At 51.7% G+C, this 13012-nt stretch overlaps 1 protein-coding gene across 1 annotated transcript; it reads left to right on the plus strand.

Annotated features, from left to right (window-relative positions):
- Window positions 1-4460: 4460 nt before the first annotated feature.
- Window positions 4461-6100, plus strand: HOXC12 (homeobox C12). The gene is made up of 2 exons (XM_085212445.1): window positions 4461-5025; window positions 5862-6100. Exons 1-2 carry the CDS (start codon window positions 4461-4463, stop codon window positions 6098-6100), a joined length of 804 nt encoding a protein of 267 aa, XP_085068571.1.
- The last annotated feature ends 6912 nt before the right edge of the window (window positions 6101-13012 follow it).

Below are 13012 nucleotides of genomic sequence, written 5' to 3' on the forward strand. Positions count from 1 at the left end.
CTCCTGTGCGTTTCATTTTACCTCCCTCTCCCCTCGGACGTCTCTGTAGATCAATAGATGGACAGATAAAGAAGCGCTCCCGCACAGCTCTCCATCCGCGGGCGCGCAATTCCCGCACCAAGAGCACGAACCGGAGCGGCTCTCGTGATACGTCGCTGCCCCAAAACAGTGCTGGGCGCTTCCCAAAGCCGTCTCTGTTTTATTCCCCGTGTCACGCACCGAGATATTTACTCGAAGCATTTCCTTTCGGAGCACGGCACACAACTCCTGGGTCGGATCCCCGCACTTCCCCCGCAGCACCGGCCCCGTTTGGGGTGAGTTCTGTTCGGAAAAGCCCAACCAGGACGGGATATCGCGCACGGCTCAAGGAGACCTTTTGCTTTGCTTTTTTCCCCTTCTTTTTTAAATTAATATTCCAGGCCGAAAGTTGTCGTATATTTACATAGCAGACTTTTTCTTTCTTTCTTTCTTTCTTTTTTTTTTTCTTTTCTCTATGAGAAGATAAAATCGCATTATCTTTTCCGGGAGAGAACCAAAAATGAGGCTGAAGCCATCCGAAGCGCCAGTATTTTGCTATGGCCATTGGGCTGAGGGCATTTCCATAGATTTTATTTTTAATATTTCACTGTTCTGTTGTGTTTGTTTTTTTTTTAGTTATCATTCTTTCCTGAAGAAATACGGTGGGAGAGGTGGGGGATGGGATGTCTGCCCAGCGCAGCCCCGTGCAAAGGGAGATGCAGCGAGGAGAGGAAACCGTATTTAACGCACTGATACAAAGGGGGTGTGTAGGTGCCAGAAGGACAGGGGAAGAAAGGACTCACGGACAGACCCCCCCCCCCACCCTGTGTATGGCAAAGCACGGCAAACTCAACCCCAAACTCGGAGCTGCTGTTTGCCCCGGGCTCCTCTCGGTGCAATGAGCGATGCTCATCCGAGACAGTCATTTGCATACGATGTCGCTCCTATTTACTACACTAGACAGTGACCTTGAACTGAGCCCTTGCAATCTCGCTTTTGCAGCCTCTTCTCTCCCCCCCTCTCCCCCCCCAACCATCCCCACCCACCCCGTCTTTTTTCGGGGGCTCTTTCCCGTCTCCCACGGGCACGGAGCGGCTCTCGGTTTCATCCCACGAGAGATTCCCGACATCCGCGCGTGGGGTTGGAGGAGATGGAGGGGATAACGTGAGGATGGCTGGAAATGATAACGTGAGGATGGCTGCAGATCTGCCTCCGCGAAGACTCCACCTGGAAGAGAGATCTGCGAAATGGGGAACGGTTCCGAGATTCCTCGCTGGGGTCGGGCAACTCTTTTTTTTTTTTGCCTTGGGGGGGGGGGGGGGAAGGAACACCTCGAGGTGGGAGGAATAATAATAAAAAGGCTCCGTTTCGACTAACGAGGGTGGAATTCGGGATGGATGTTTGGAGCACGGGGTGAGGCTGCACACTGCCATCGCCCCGAGCAGCAGCGCTCAGCTCCGGCTTTGGTGCTTCAGCTTTGCAAAGCTCTCCTCCCGAGCTGGGAAACGCTTTTGGAACGGGGAAGAAAATCCCGAATGAAAGCGGCAGTTCTGTTCAGGAGACCCCGGGATTATTTCCACACACCTCCCCCCCTCCCACCCCTCCACCCCCCCTTTCTTGGAGCTGCTGTGTGCAGCGGGAGCAGCGCTGAGCTCTGTTCCCATTGGGGACGAAGGCCAGCGGGAGCGGGGACTTCTGAGCTCCGTTTAATGTATTTCCGAGCACGGCTGCGACGTTTCCCACCTCTGAAAAAAATACAATAAAAAATAAAAATAAAATAAAATAAAATAATCGAAGGAAACGGGGGTTCCTTTCTGCCTTTGCTGCGATGCCACCGCTGCCGATGTCCCTTCCCGCAGCACTGAGCTCTGCGATCCCTTTGCTCTCCTCCTCCCGAAACGCTGCCTCGGAGGTAACAGGGAGAAGGGCATTTTGTTTGGTATTTTATCTTTACAGCGCACCAAAAAAATACATATATACATAAAGAGGAGGGGAAAAAAAAAAATCGAATGGAACGAAGAGGAGAAAGCCCCAGTTACAGCGAGAAAAGCGAAAATGGACTTTTCCAAAAGTCCTTTGGAGAACAAAGCCGCACCGCACCCCGGGCACGTCTCGTATGGGGAATTTTGCGAAGGAAAAGCGAGGTAAAGGAGGGTTTTGTTTAATCAGCAGCAAACAAAGCCGATTCGTACGGCGACCTACGGGGATCACGTGCTCATTTTGATATAAACTATTCCCCTCCACCGCTGCCCGGCGTTGGGAGCGCTTCTTCTGTGCCGAGAAGACACCGGTGGAGAAACTGCAGCTTTGCACTCATACCTGCGGGGAGAGAAATTCCTTGGCAAGGTTTAAAAAAAAAAAAGACACACACACACACACACAAAAACAGCCCAACAACCCCTAAACTGCTAAACTTTCATTCTAGAGAAATATTTCTGGCAACCGTATTTCTTCTTTCGCAGGCAGGGCGGGTGGGGAGGTACGCGCGTTGTCTCCGCGAGGTACGTATGGAGAGCACCCAGAGATGCGCCAGGGAGAGGTGGGAGATGCGGAGCAGAAAGGGAGGAAACGTCCCCGGAGTGAGAGAAAAAGCAAACAGAGAAATGCGTCGTTTTATTGGCACCTGATTTGATTTCTATAGGGCTGGGAGGGGGCTGAGCTGCAGCCCCTGCGTTGTGCCAGAGGGGAAAGGAGGTTTGTGTGTGTGTGGGGAGGGGGGGTGATGTTATGTTGGAGGAATAGTGAAAATATCTGCGGGGGGTGGGAGGGGGGGGTGGTTGTAGCTGAAGGGGGGGCCGCCCCGCTCAGCCCCCGCGGAGGGGTTTTACCTCTATTACCTCTACAGGAATATTTACGGTACTTTGCGGAGTCAACCTGGCAAGGGAGCGCCGGGGAGTTGCTCAAGGCAGGGAGGAATGAGGCGCCGTGCAGAAACGGAGCGAGAGGGGTGGGCACGGGGTTCGTAATAAAAAAAAAAAAAAGGGGGGGGGGAGAGAGGGGGGGGGAAGAGGGGAATGAGTCCAGAAAAAAAAGGGATAAACCACCCCCAAGAAGCACAGAACGCCGGCAAACATCTCTGCGTTTTCCTGGCTCCGAGATTCCATACGATGCACCTTTTCCAGTATACGCATTTATTCTTTTTTCTCCTTCCCTCCACCGCGTTTATTTTGCACTGAAAGACGCCAATATTGATTTTCTCTCCCCCCCCTCAACCCCTCCCTATTTCTATGCGGAGGCTCTTTTCATTCTGACCAGGAGAGGCGGCGGGTGGGAGGAAGGCAGAAGAGCTCCGTGGCGTTACGAGGGCAGAATCCAGTGCTATCAGACGGCGGCCAAGCAGATCCGTGTGTGTGTGCCCCTCTATTTCCAGGGGTGGGCATCGAGGGATGGGGGACGACGACGACGGGACACTCATTTCATCCATTCCCACGAAGGAAGGCGAAAGAAATAAGGAAAAAAATGCGCTTATTCCATCCGCGTGTGTGCGCCTTTCCTGCGTGTGGAATTTATACCGGATAAATGAAGGCTGTGGGCAGCTCCGCTCTTCTGCCTCGCTTGAGTCGACACAGATCATTAATAAAAGCGATTGATTGTTAAAAATCTCCCTGCCCTCCTCGAGAGGCTGCAGTCGGGGATGGGGCTGCGCTGCCCCAAACCGCGGCCCGAGAGGAGGAAAATAGCCGATCATTACTATTATTATTAATATTATTATTAATAATGATAATAATGATAAAGCAGAAGACTCGAAAAGGTCTCAGAGAGCCTCCGAACCCCCCCTTCCTCCCCCCACCGCACCACACGTAAATACGAGCCTGTTGCGGGCACCGCCATCCGTCTCCTTAAAAAGCCCGTAAACTTTATATGACACAATATCTAATAGTAATTTATTGGGGAGATACTGTAAATTCGAACTGTTTTAGTTAATAAAGGAGCTAATTAACGAGAAGCCGCCTCGCTTTTGCAGCTGCTTTTGCGGCCCCGAGGTGCCGTTGAGGAAGGGGAGCTTTTTGGGTGGGGGGTTGGAGGGGAGGTTGGGGGGCAAATTCATCTCCTCCTCGGTTATTTGGTGCCAAAGATGACATTTTCGGGTCTCTCCTCAACCGCAGCGCTGGGAGCCGTTGCCTTCTTTTTTTTTTTTCTTTTTTTTTTTCCCTTTTTTTTTTTTTTAAATAAATTGCGTGATGGGTTTTTTTTATGATTGAGGGTGAAGAGGGCCGGGGTTGGTGTGGGGGGCGAGGGGGGGAAAGGCGTAAAAAGGCGGAACTTGCTGTTGTGTTTTGTCTCGGCTGCCAGAGGAGGGGAGCCCCCCCCCCCCCCCCTTCCCTCCCAGCGCAATTTGGGGCTCACGTGACCCCCCCGGACCAATGGGGCTGAGCCGTCGGTTTAACTATGTTTAATGTCAGATAGCAATAAAGTAGAAGCTTTCGGTCAGGCCCGCGGAAATGGGCGAGCACAACCTCCTTAATCCCGGCTTTGTGGGACCTCTGGTGAACATCCATACGGGAGACACTTTCTACTTCCCAAATTTCCGAACCTCCGGCGGGCAGCTGCCTGGTCTGCCGTCCTTATCGTACCCCCGACGGGACAACGTTTGCTCCTTACCCTGGGCGTCCTCGGAGCCCTGCAACGGGTACCCGCAGCCCTACCTGGGCAGCCCCGTCTCCATTAACCCTTCGTTCGGCAGAGCCTGCGATCTCGCCCGGGTGGAAGAAAGCAAATGCTACTACCGGGAGAGCTGCTCCGACACGACCGGGCTCAAACGGGAGGAGAGGGGCAGGGACAGTGCCTTGCTGCCCCTCGAATCCGGCCTTCCCAATGGCATGGGGAGCAATTTCAGCAAATACGACTATCCCGGAGCCGAGGCGGTGCCCCACGACCCTCCGTCGTGTCAATCCTTGGAGTCAGACTCCAGCTCGTCTTTGCTCAATGAAGGAAATAAAGGCACAGCGAGCGAAGCGGGGGGTTTGGTGTCCCCCCTCAACCAAGGCAGCACTTTAGGCACCGGTGGTAAGACTCGGGAAGGGTTTTTTTGTAGGTGGGGGCAGCCGGGATGGGGTGTGGGGGGGAGGTTACTGGCTTGGGGCTGCTTGGTGGTGTGATTCATGGGCTCAGCGATGGGAAGCGGAGTGCCTATGTGTGCTGAGACCGCTAGGGGTAGCACCGAAATCCCGAATGTTTTATTAGGTGGTGCTTCTTTTAAAAGAAAAGGCTATAAACATGTAAATATCCCATTAAAAAAAAAAGGGGGGGGGGGGGAAGGAGAGAGAGAGAGAGAGAGGGAAAGAGAGACACAGGGATTGCGCATCGCTCCTCCTCGACCGACGGCGCGGACGGGTGGCAGCGCTTCTCGGGGACATCGCAGAGGTGTGTCCGCCCGAGGGAAGCGGGGAGAAGAGGGAAGGGAAGGGAAGAAGCGCGGGGGACGCTTGAAAAAATAATAACAAGAAAATAACGCAGCCATCGGCTCTGCCATTTGGGTGCATTCCGCCACCGCTTCCCACCGGCGCAGGGATCAGAGCGGCTGCGGATCAATCCTGCAAGGACCTCCTCTCCTTTTTTCCCCCCCTCCCCAACCCAAGCGTTGCTCCCCGGTTACATCGCTCCCTCCTCTCCCTCCCCGCGTGTCCTCCCCACGCATCGCCCCGGGTGGGAGCTGAGAGCATCCATCCCTGCGGCCACGGGGACGGCGGGGACAGCTGGGAGGTGCGGGCAGCAGTCCTGGGGGGGCAGCCCCCCACTTTTCTTCTTTACATATATAGATATAGATTTAGAGAAGAGGGCATTTTTCCCCCAGACGCTCAATTCTCCTTCTCGCCCCTTCCCCCCCTCCCTCCCTTTGCCAGGTGCTCCTTGGTACCCGATGCACACGCGGTCCCGGAAAAAACGCAAACCCTATTCCAAGCTGCAGCTGGCGGAGCTGGAGGGGGAGTTCATGGTCAATGAATTCATTACTCGCCAAAGAAGGAGGGAGCTCTCAGACCGATTAAACCTGAGCGACCAGCAGGTGAAGATCTGGTTCCAGAACCGACGCATGAAAAAGAAAAGACTCCTCCTGAGGGAGCAAGCCCTGTCTTTCTTTTAAAGTTTTAAAAGCGTCCGTATCGGGTAATAATAATAATAATAATAATAATAATAATCCATAGACTATCCAGCGTTCACCCGAGCTCTCGGGATTTTACCTGACCACTCCTCACCCCCCCACACACACCCCTCCCCACTCAGAAATCAATGAATAAAGAGGTCCTGTTCACAAATAACCGGTTTCCCCTAAAACACGGAGCCCGACCGAAGCACGAGGACGCGCACCTCCTCCTCCTCCTCCTCCTCCTCTTCCTCCTCGGGGACTGAACGGCTGCGGATGGGAAGAGGCGGCCCCGAAGGCTGCGGCCCCCGGCGATGCTCGGGGAGGTGTGCGGGGAGAGTTCGACCCTCCGCCAGCAGCGCAGGTAGGGGGGGGTCCTGTGGGGAGGGGTGGGGGGGTGGGTAGAGAACGATGAGACCACGGACAGGGGGAAATCCGCCCCGATTTGGGGGTTACTGGGTGGGAGAAGAGCGACAATTAATTAAATAAAGGAATAAATTCGTTCAAATGAAAAATGAGACCACAGTTGGTAGGGGGGCGGGGGGGGGGGGGGGGGGGAGGAGGCGGCGTCTTAAAGCACGGGACCCCCACCTGAGTGGGAGATGGGTTTTTGTTTTGTTTTGTTTTGTTTTCTCAGCGCACGGTGTTCCCCAGACGCGGGTTTTGCTGTTTTTGCCAATGTGAGGTTTTACGGGGTTGGGGGGGTGGAGAGGGGGGATGTCAGTGTGTATAGGAAGAGGAAGGAGACAAAGCCAGTGCGTATCTCCGGTGTATGTGGCATAATCTCTATGCGAGGTGTGTGCGTCCCACTGCATCCCTGCGGGGGGGAGGTGGGGGCTGCGCTGTCGGTGCTTCGCTGCGGCTGACAGTGTTGTCCCCAACTCCGCTGTCACGAGGAAAAAAATAAAAAACCGGCTTCCACGCCGCCTTAGGAAACCCTGGGGGAAAAAATCTCAGTTCTCCTTTCGGAGACTTTTGCAGTCTCAATTCGTAGCCACAAGCGTGTTATCATCCGCCGTAGCTCCGAATCGCATCCCACTCCCTGCTCCCTCATCTCTCCCAAGGGACACTTCTTTGCAGCAGCTCTGCTGGTGGAGAGCGTGTGTGCTTCTTTAATGATGGTGTAGCAAAAGAGGTAGGAAAAGTCCCCTTTTTTGTCCCCTCCTGTGCCAGCAGCACGCTGGGGTCGAGCAGGCCGCATCTCCCCCCACCTCAGGCCGGCTTCGAACAGCTTAGAGGGGAATAGAAATAAATAAGAGTGATTACGTTTTCTTTTGAGAAGCAACATCCCATTCAGATTCATCCCAGCCGCCCTTCAAGAGTAACCCCAGGTTAAGAAACCTCTCGTTTCCATCAGCAGACCACGGTTCTTTACCTAAAAAGCTGCGTCTGCTGCAGGCAGGGGGTAGAAGAAGAGGTTCCATTGTGTGGGGATGTGGGGCTGATTCCCCTAAAACCCCATCTGCCTTTTTTTTTTTTTTTTTTTTTTTTTTTTTTGCCTGGGAGGTCTGATGGGATGCGATGTGTTTTCTCCGTACGTCAGCTCTGCTTTTCCTGTTCAAACAAACCCACCGCGTTTTGCTCTTCCCCATCAGGTGGGCAGAAGGAATTTCGGGGCGTTCGGGGAGGTTTAGGACCGGGAGGGGAGTGGGTTTGAGGCCGAGGGGAATTTGGTATGGGATAATTTGATTCTATATATAGAAAGAGAGAAGAAAATAATTGGATTTTTTTTTAATTGAGGCTGAAGAGGGAGAAGGGCCGCGGTGCTGCATCGCCGCGCTTCGCTCCGCGCTTTGCTCCGTTCGTTTTATACCGGGGTCGGGGGAAGTGTTGGGGGGGGAGGGGGGTGTATTAACTTTATAGCAAAGCAGCGTTTTCTGGGAAGCCTGGACGCTCACCACGTGCTCCCGCTTCCCCGCGTTCATGGTCATGACCAGCAGCGGCGAGGATTGCTTTTATTTACGAGCTGCAAAGGATGGAGCCGACTCCTTCCAAATCCCTCCCCGGGCTGAGAGGGGCCTTTCCCTTCAGCTGCGTTTTCCTTCCAGCCTCCCTCCACCCGCACCCCTTCCCTGGATGCTTCCCTTTATCCTCCCCCTTTTATTATTATTATTATTATTATTATTATTTAATGATTACGATAAACTTTTTTTTTTTTTTTTTTTTCCAATCGGGAAAATGTCATCGTTTCTTCCCTCCGCGTTTTTCTCCGCCGTCTCTTCCCCCAACGCCAGGACCCCCCCCAAACCTTGCCCCCCACCTTCCTCACAAAGGAGGGCATCGCTTCTCGCAGTGCAATAAACTCGGGCTGTGGGTAAATCTGTACACGCGTGCAATGAGAGGAGGAGGGCGGTGGGGAAGAGCTCCGTGCATCGGGGGACTGTTGTGGGTTTGGGTTGGGAAAGGAGGCTCTTGGGGAGCGGCTGACTCTGCAGGGGGTGACATCGGGTGTGGGGACACGGGGAGCGGCGGGTGCTGTCATTTCTCCTGAAGGGACCGAATCCGCTGAACAAAACCTCGGGGTTCGGTTCGGAGGTGGTAGAAATGAGGGTGGGTTACTGTGAAATGTCGGCAGCGCTGGGCTGGGTTTCAATCCCAGCATCTCACACGGTGCATCAACCCGTTCCGATATCCTTCACTCACCCAGAGCTCCAAAATGTCACAAAAATCCTGCAAAAAAAAAAAAAAAAAATCACTACAAAAACCCTACAAATACCCCCCCCCCCCCCCAAAAAATATCCCGCAAAAAGAACCCTACCCAAACCCGTCCGCCCTCCCCAGCACAAAGGACGCCCCGACACCCCCCCCTCACCCCCCCGTGCGCGGAGAGACTTCGGGATACGGAAAGATATGCAATATTCTCTTCCAGACCGCTTTCCCCGTGTGGATGTGTGGGATTTCTGTTCGTTCTGTGTTTGTTCTCCGTGTCCGTGGTGCCGTTTTCCCGCTTGTATCCCTTAGCTTAGTTAATTGCGGTTGTTAATATGCATCCTAATAGTTCATATGTAATGTCTCTTACCTCAAGCTGTTATATGTAGGGTCTATGCAAATGTCTGTTAGAGCACGCTGCGGCTTTATATAGTCCTGTAAAAAGTTGCTTCACGATAATGATAATTAAAAAATAATAATGATGATGATGTTTGATGATGTGATTTCTTGATAATAAATAAAAACGGCCCAAACATCCGCTTGGTGTTTTGTCGCTTACTGATTGAGCACGAACTGGTGGGGTTAATGCGGGCGGAACCGAGGGGACATCGGCAGCTTCGCCTGCTGCTGTTTGGAAGTCTTTTTTTTTTTTTTTTTGTTAAAGAAAAAAAGTGATTCAGAGCGGTGTAAAAGGGGAGAAATATCACCCTAAACGCAATTAAAACAAATGCTGGGACGGCAGAAAGCACGAGCTGATCTCGAAGCTGCTGTTTGAGTGAGAAGATGCTCGATGCGCTCATTTGGGGTAACGCTCAACAGAACGCGCTGTTTTCTTTAGGAAGATCATCAGAGCTGCTTGAGTGCGGGCTAATTGGGATTCTTCTGTCTCTTGGGAGGGTTCGGGGTCCCACGGGGCTCTCAGTCCCTGTGGGTGATGCCGTGGGGATGGATTGCCGTATATACGGAGCGCAGGAGGCATCCCGGGTGTGGCCCTGAGATGGGAATGGGATGCTCTTAAATTGGAAATAGATTGGAATGGGTCGAGATTGGGGCGCGTTGATGCTTATGGTTATGGTTATGGTTATTAGGACGGGCGTTATTGCGTTTCTTCCGAGTAAATTCGCAACAAATTCATCTAACAAGAGGAAAAATAACCCCGGCAGGCCAATTGAAATAAATTAGATTACGATCTCTCTCCAAGCGGATATTTATACGTAATGGTTTCTCTGTTATTTTCCTTCCGAGGAGACACCGTCCTCTCCTCCGAGGCAAGAACCGCGCATTAGGCAAAAAGCTTTTAGGGGATCGATGAGGGGTTTTCATTAAAGAAATGCCATAGGAGTCTACCGCGATGCAACCGACGCCTTCCGCAGCCTCATCGCATCCCAGCCTGATCCCAACATCCTGCAGCTCGGCCCATTGGGAACACTGGGAGCCGGCGTCCGAGCTCGGGGGGCTCGAAGGAGTTTTCCTACGAGAAACACAAAATCAGCACCAATTCGTGCGTTTCCCCTCCGCGAAAATAGGGAGAGGTTCGGGATTTCTCAAAATAGGGAGAACTTCGGGTCTTCCACGATGGTGGCGGACCCAATCCTGGGCGGTTTCACCTTTGGTTTCTTTTTCTTATATTTATTTTCCCCCATGAACTGCGCTGTGCTGGGAGGAGAGAAGGGGGAAAACCCCCACAAGAACGACCCACGCTTCTCCCATCTCCAATGTTTCCCAAACAAATCTCCAGGCTGATAGGTTTGGGACGGACAAAAAGAAAAAGAAAGAGCACTAATGGGAGGAATACGCAGAGCCAGGCCATTCGTGCTGAATTTTCCATGAAAATTCCCATTTTTTTGACTGATATTCTTGAATTTACACCATTCCTTCTACGGCGGGTTCTCCCTCTCTCCCTCTGTTCCTGTTTCTCCCTCTCCATCCGTATATTTGCGCACACAGCAGAGCTCCGGGCGGACCCCCGCGCGCTTTGATTTCCCCATTTCTCTGTGCCAACGTGGCAGGAAAAAGGGAGAAACAGCGCCCAAAGGGTCGGAATGAAGCGGGGTGACATAAATTGTCTGCACCGTCCGTCGGTTCACCTTGAGGAGGACTGGTCGGAATTTCAAAGACGTTCAAACATTCACCCAAACAGATAAAACTTATTTATTGCCAGCGAGCGGATAGAACAAATTGTTGCTTCGCCATAAAATCGGTATTATTTCGGGGCTGGTTTCTTTTATTCGGGAGCGTATTTCATGGCTCCGGCTTTAAAACGAGTTCGTTAGCGAGGGGAGAAAACCTCCGTCTCTTTAATTGCGGGGAATATTTCTGCCGTTAATGACAAAGACAGAGGTGGTATTTCACAACCGCTGCAAAATCGTAGGAAATATTAATGCGGGCGGCTCGATTTTAGGGAATTATTCATGCTTCGGTGCTTCCAGCGCAGAGCCAATATAGGAGAGATAATGGGAAAACTGGGAATACAAAAAAAAAGGCATTTCCCCCCCCCATCGCCACCCGCCCTGAGCGGGAGATGCGTTCGTGCCACCTTTGTGATGGAGAAAAGTGCCGTTCCTTTGAACTCCGCTTTACGCGGAACCTCCGCGCGGCGCTCAGGATGGGACCCGGCTCCAACGAAGGCCGAGTTCATTCCAAAGCCATTCAAAAGCGGATTTCAGCTCAGTTTCATCACAACCGACACCGAAAATTCACTGCAGAGGTTCCCGAAGCTTTTTTCTCCCCCTCTCCTCACTTCCTCACAATCTTCCCATTTTTTTCTTTTCCTGACCCAAACCGGTGTTTTTTAAACCCAAACCCGGGGTGGACCAAGGGCTGGTTTAACAGAGGGCAAAACAACCGAAGAAATCAGGAGCGGAGGAGAACGCAGCCCCACTGCGGGGTTCAGCGCTCGTTTTGGAGGGGAGAGACCCGAGAATGCCTTGTTTTTAAATATCTTCTTATTTTATTACTTAGATATATATATTGGTGCTGTAATTCAGCGAGGAAAAGGGGAAGAAAGAAATGAAAAGGAGAAAAAAAAAAGAAAAGGGAAAAAAAAGATGGAAAGAAGAAGAAAAAGGGGAGGAAAAAAAATTAAAAAGGTGAAATAGAAATGATACAAACTAAAAGGAGAAGTGCGGCCCATAGAGCGCAGAGCTGCAGTTGGGTGCACGTAGGTGCCATGGGGGAGAGGGGGGGTTGTTTTGCGGGCGGGGGGGGGCAGAATGGAGCTGCACAAAGAGCTGAGTGGGGCTGGGGGGGGTTTCTGGCTGGGGGAGCCTCTCCTAGATGGGAATTGCTATAGGGCCGGGCCGTGGGGAAGAGGGGAAAATAGGGTGGGGATCCGGCCCTGCACGGCCGTGTCCGTGCGTGGAAATGTCTCGCATTCCCCTTCAATTCCACCCCCCCACACACCCCCAAACCAGAGACAAAAGCACCTCCTCGCAGCCGCCGTGTACAGAGTATGACAGCAATTAACGAGAAATCTAATCATTCCCATTAAGGCGAGAAGAATGGCCGGACTTCTCCCTCTCGGTCTGCGTGTGGCTGAGGCTCCGTCCTTCGCTAATTCCGTGCTACGTTAATTAACTGTTGGCTTTTCTCCCCCGTGCCATTCCGGGGCTCTTTGCAGACCCTTTAATCCGGAATGCTTCGGTTTGATTCCGAGAGCGGGTTCATAAATATCCAATAAACACAGAGTGGGAATAATTAGCGGCGTTTATCAGCATATGGCCCACCCACCCCACTCTGAAACCTTCCAGACCCCCGCGAGAGGAAAACGAAGTACGAGGCGAGTAATTAGTTTCAAGCAAATCATTTCGAATGGAAACTTATAGGTAAAACCTAATGAAGTGCAGAGGCGGTGGGGGGGGGAGGCTTTATTTTATTGCTTGGTAGGTAGCAAGTAGACACAGCGATATTTCACTGCTGAGAGAATAAATTAATTAATATATCTGTAGCTCGCAACTCCAATGGCTCCACGGATGACTGCATTTAAAGGAGATATATGTATGCAGTCTCATCGGTGTTGTTAACAAGAGAGATAATAAAGATGAAAAGGGGAAGAAAGATAAAAATAAAATAATAATAGTAATAATAATAATAATAATAATAGGAAGAAGAAGAAAAAGTAGAAGAAGAAGAAGAAAAAGAAAAAGATCAGCGCTTCCACGCTCTGAATTGCGCGGATTTTTTTTCATCCGAACCCTCATTTGTTAAAATATTTAATTTTTATTTATTTATTTGTTTGTTTGTTCGTCGCAATCAGGCCTCATT

Source organism: Meleagris gallopavo, chromosome 31 (assembly GCF_905368555.1).
Source record: "Meleagris gallopavo chromosome 31, MGAL_WU_HG_1.1, whole genome shotgun sequence".
In the NCBI taxonomy this organism is placed as follows: domain Eukaryota; kingdom Metazoa; phylum Chordata; class Aves; order Galliformes; family Phasianidae; genus Meleagris; species Meleagris gallopavo.

Bases quoted from the DNA above. Each gene is read 5' to 3' on its own strand.
- HOXC12 (XM_085212445.1), top strand. From the start codon at position 4,461: ATGGGCGAGCACAACCTCCTTAATCCCGGCTTTGTGGGACCTCTGGTG. The intron at 5,026-5,861 runs GTAAGACTCGGG...TCCCTTTGCCAG, and splicing joins CAGCACTTTAGGCACCGGTG to GTGCTCCTTGGTACCCGATG.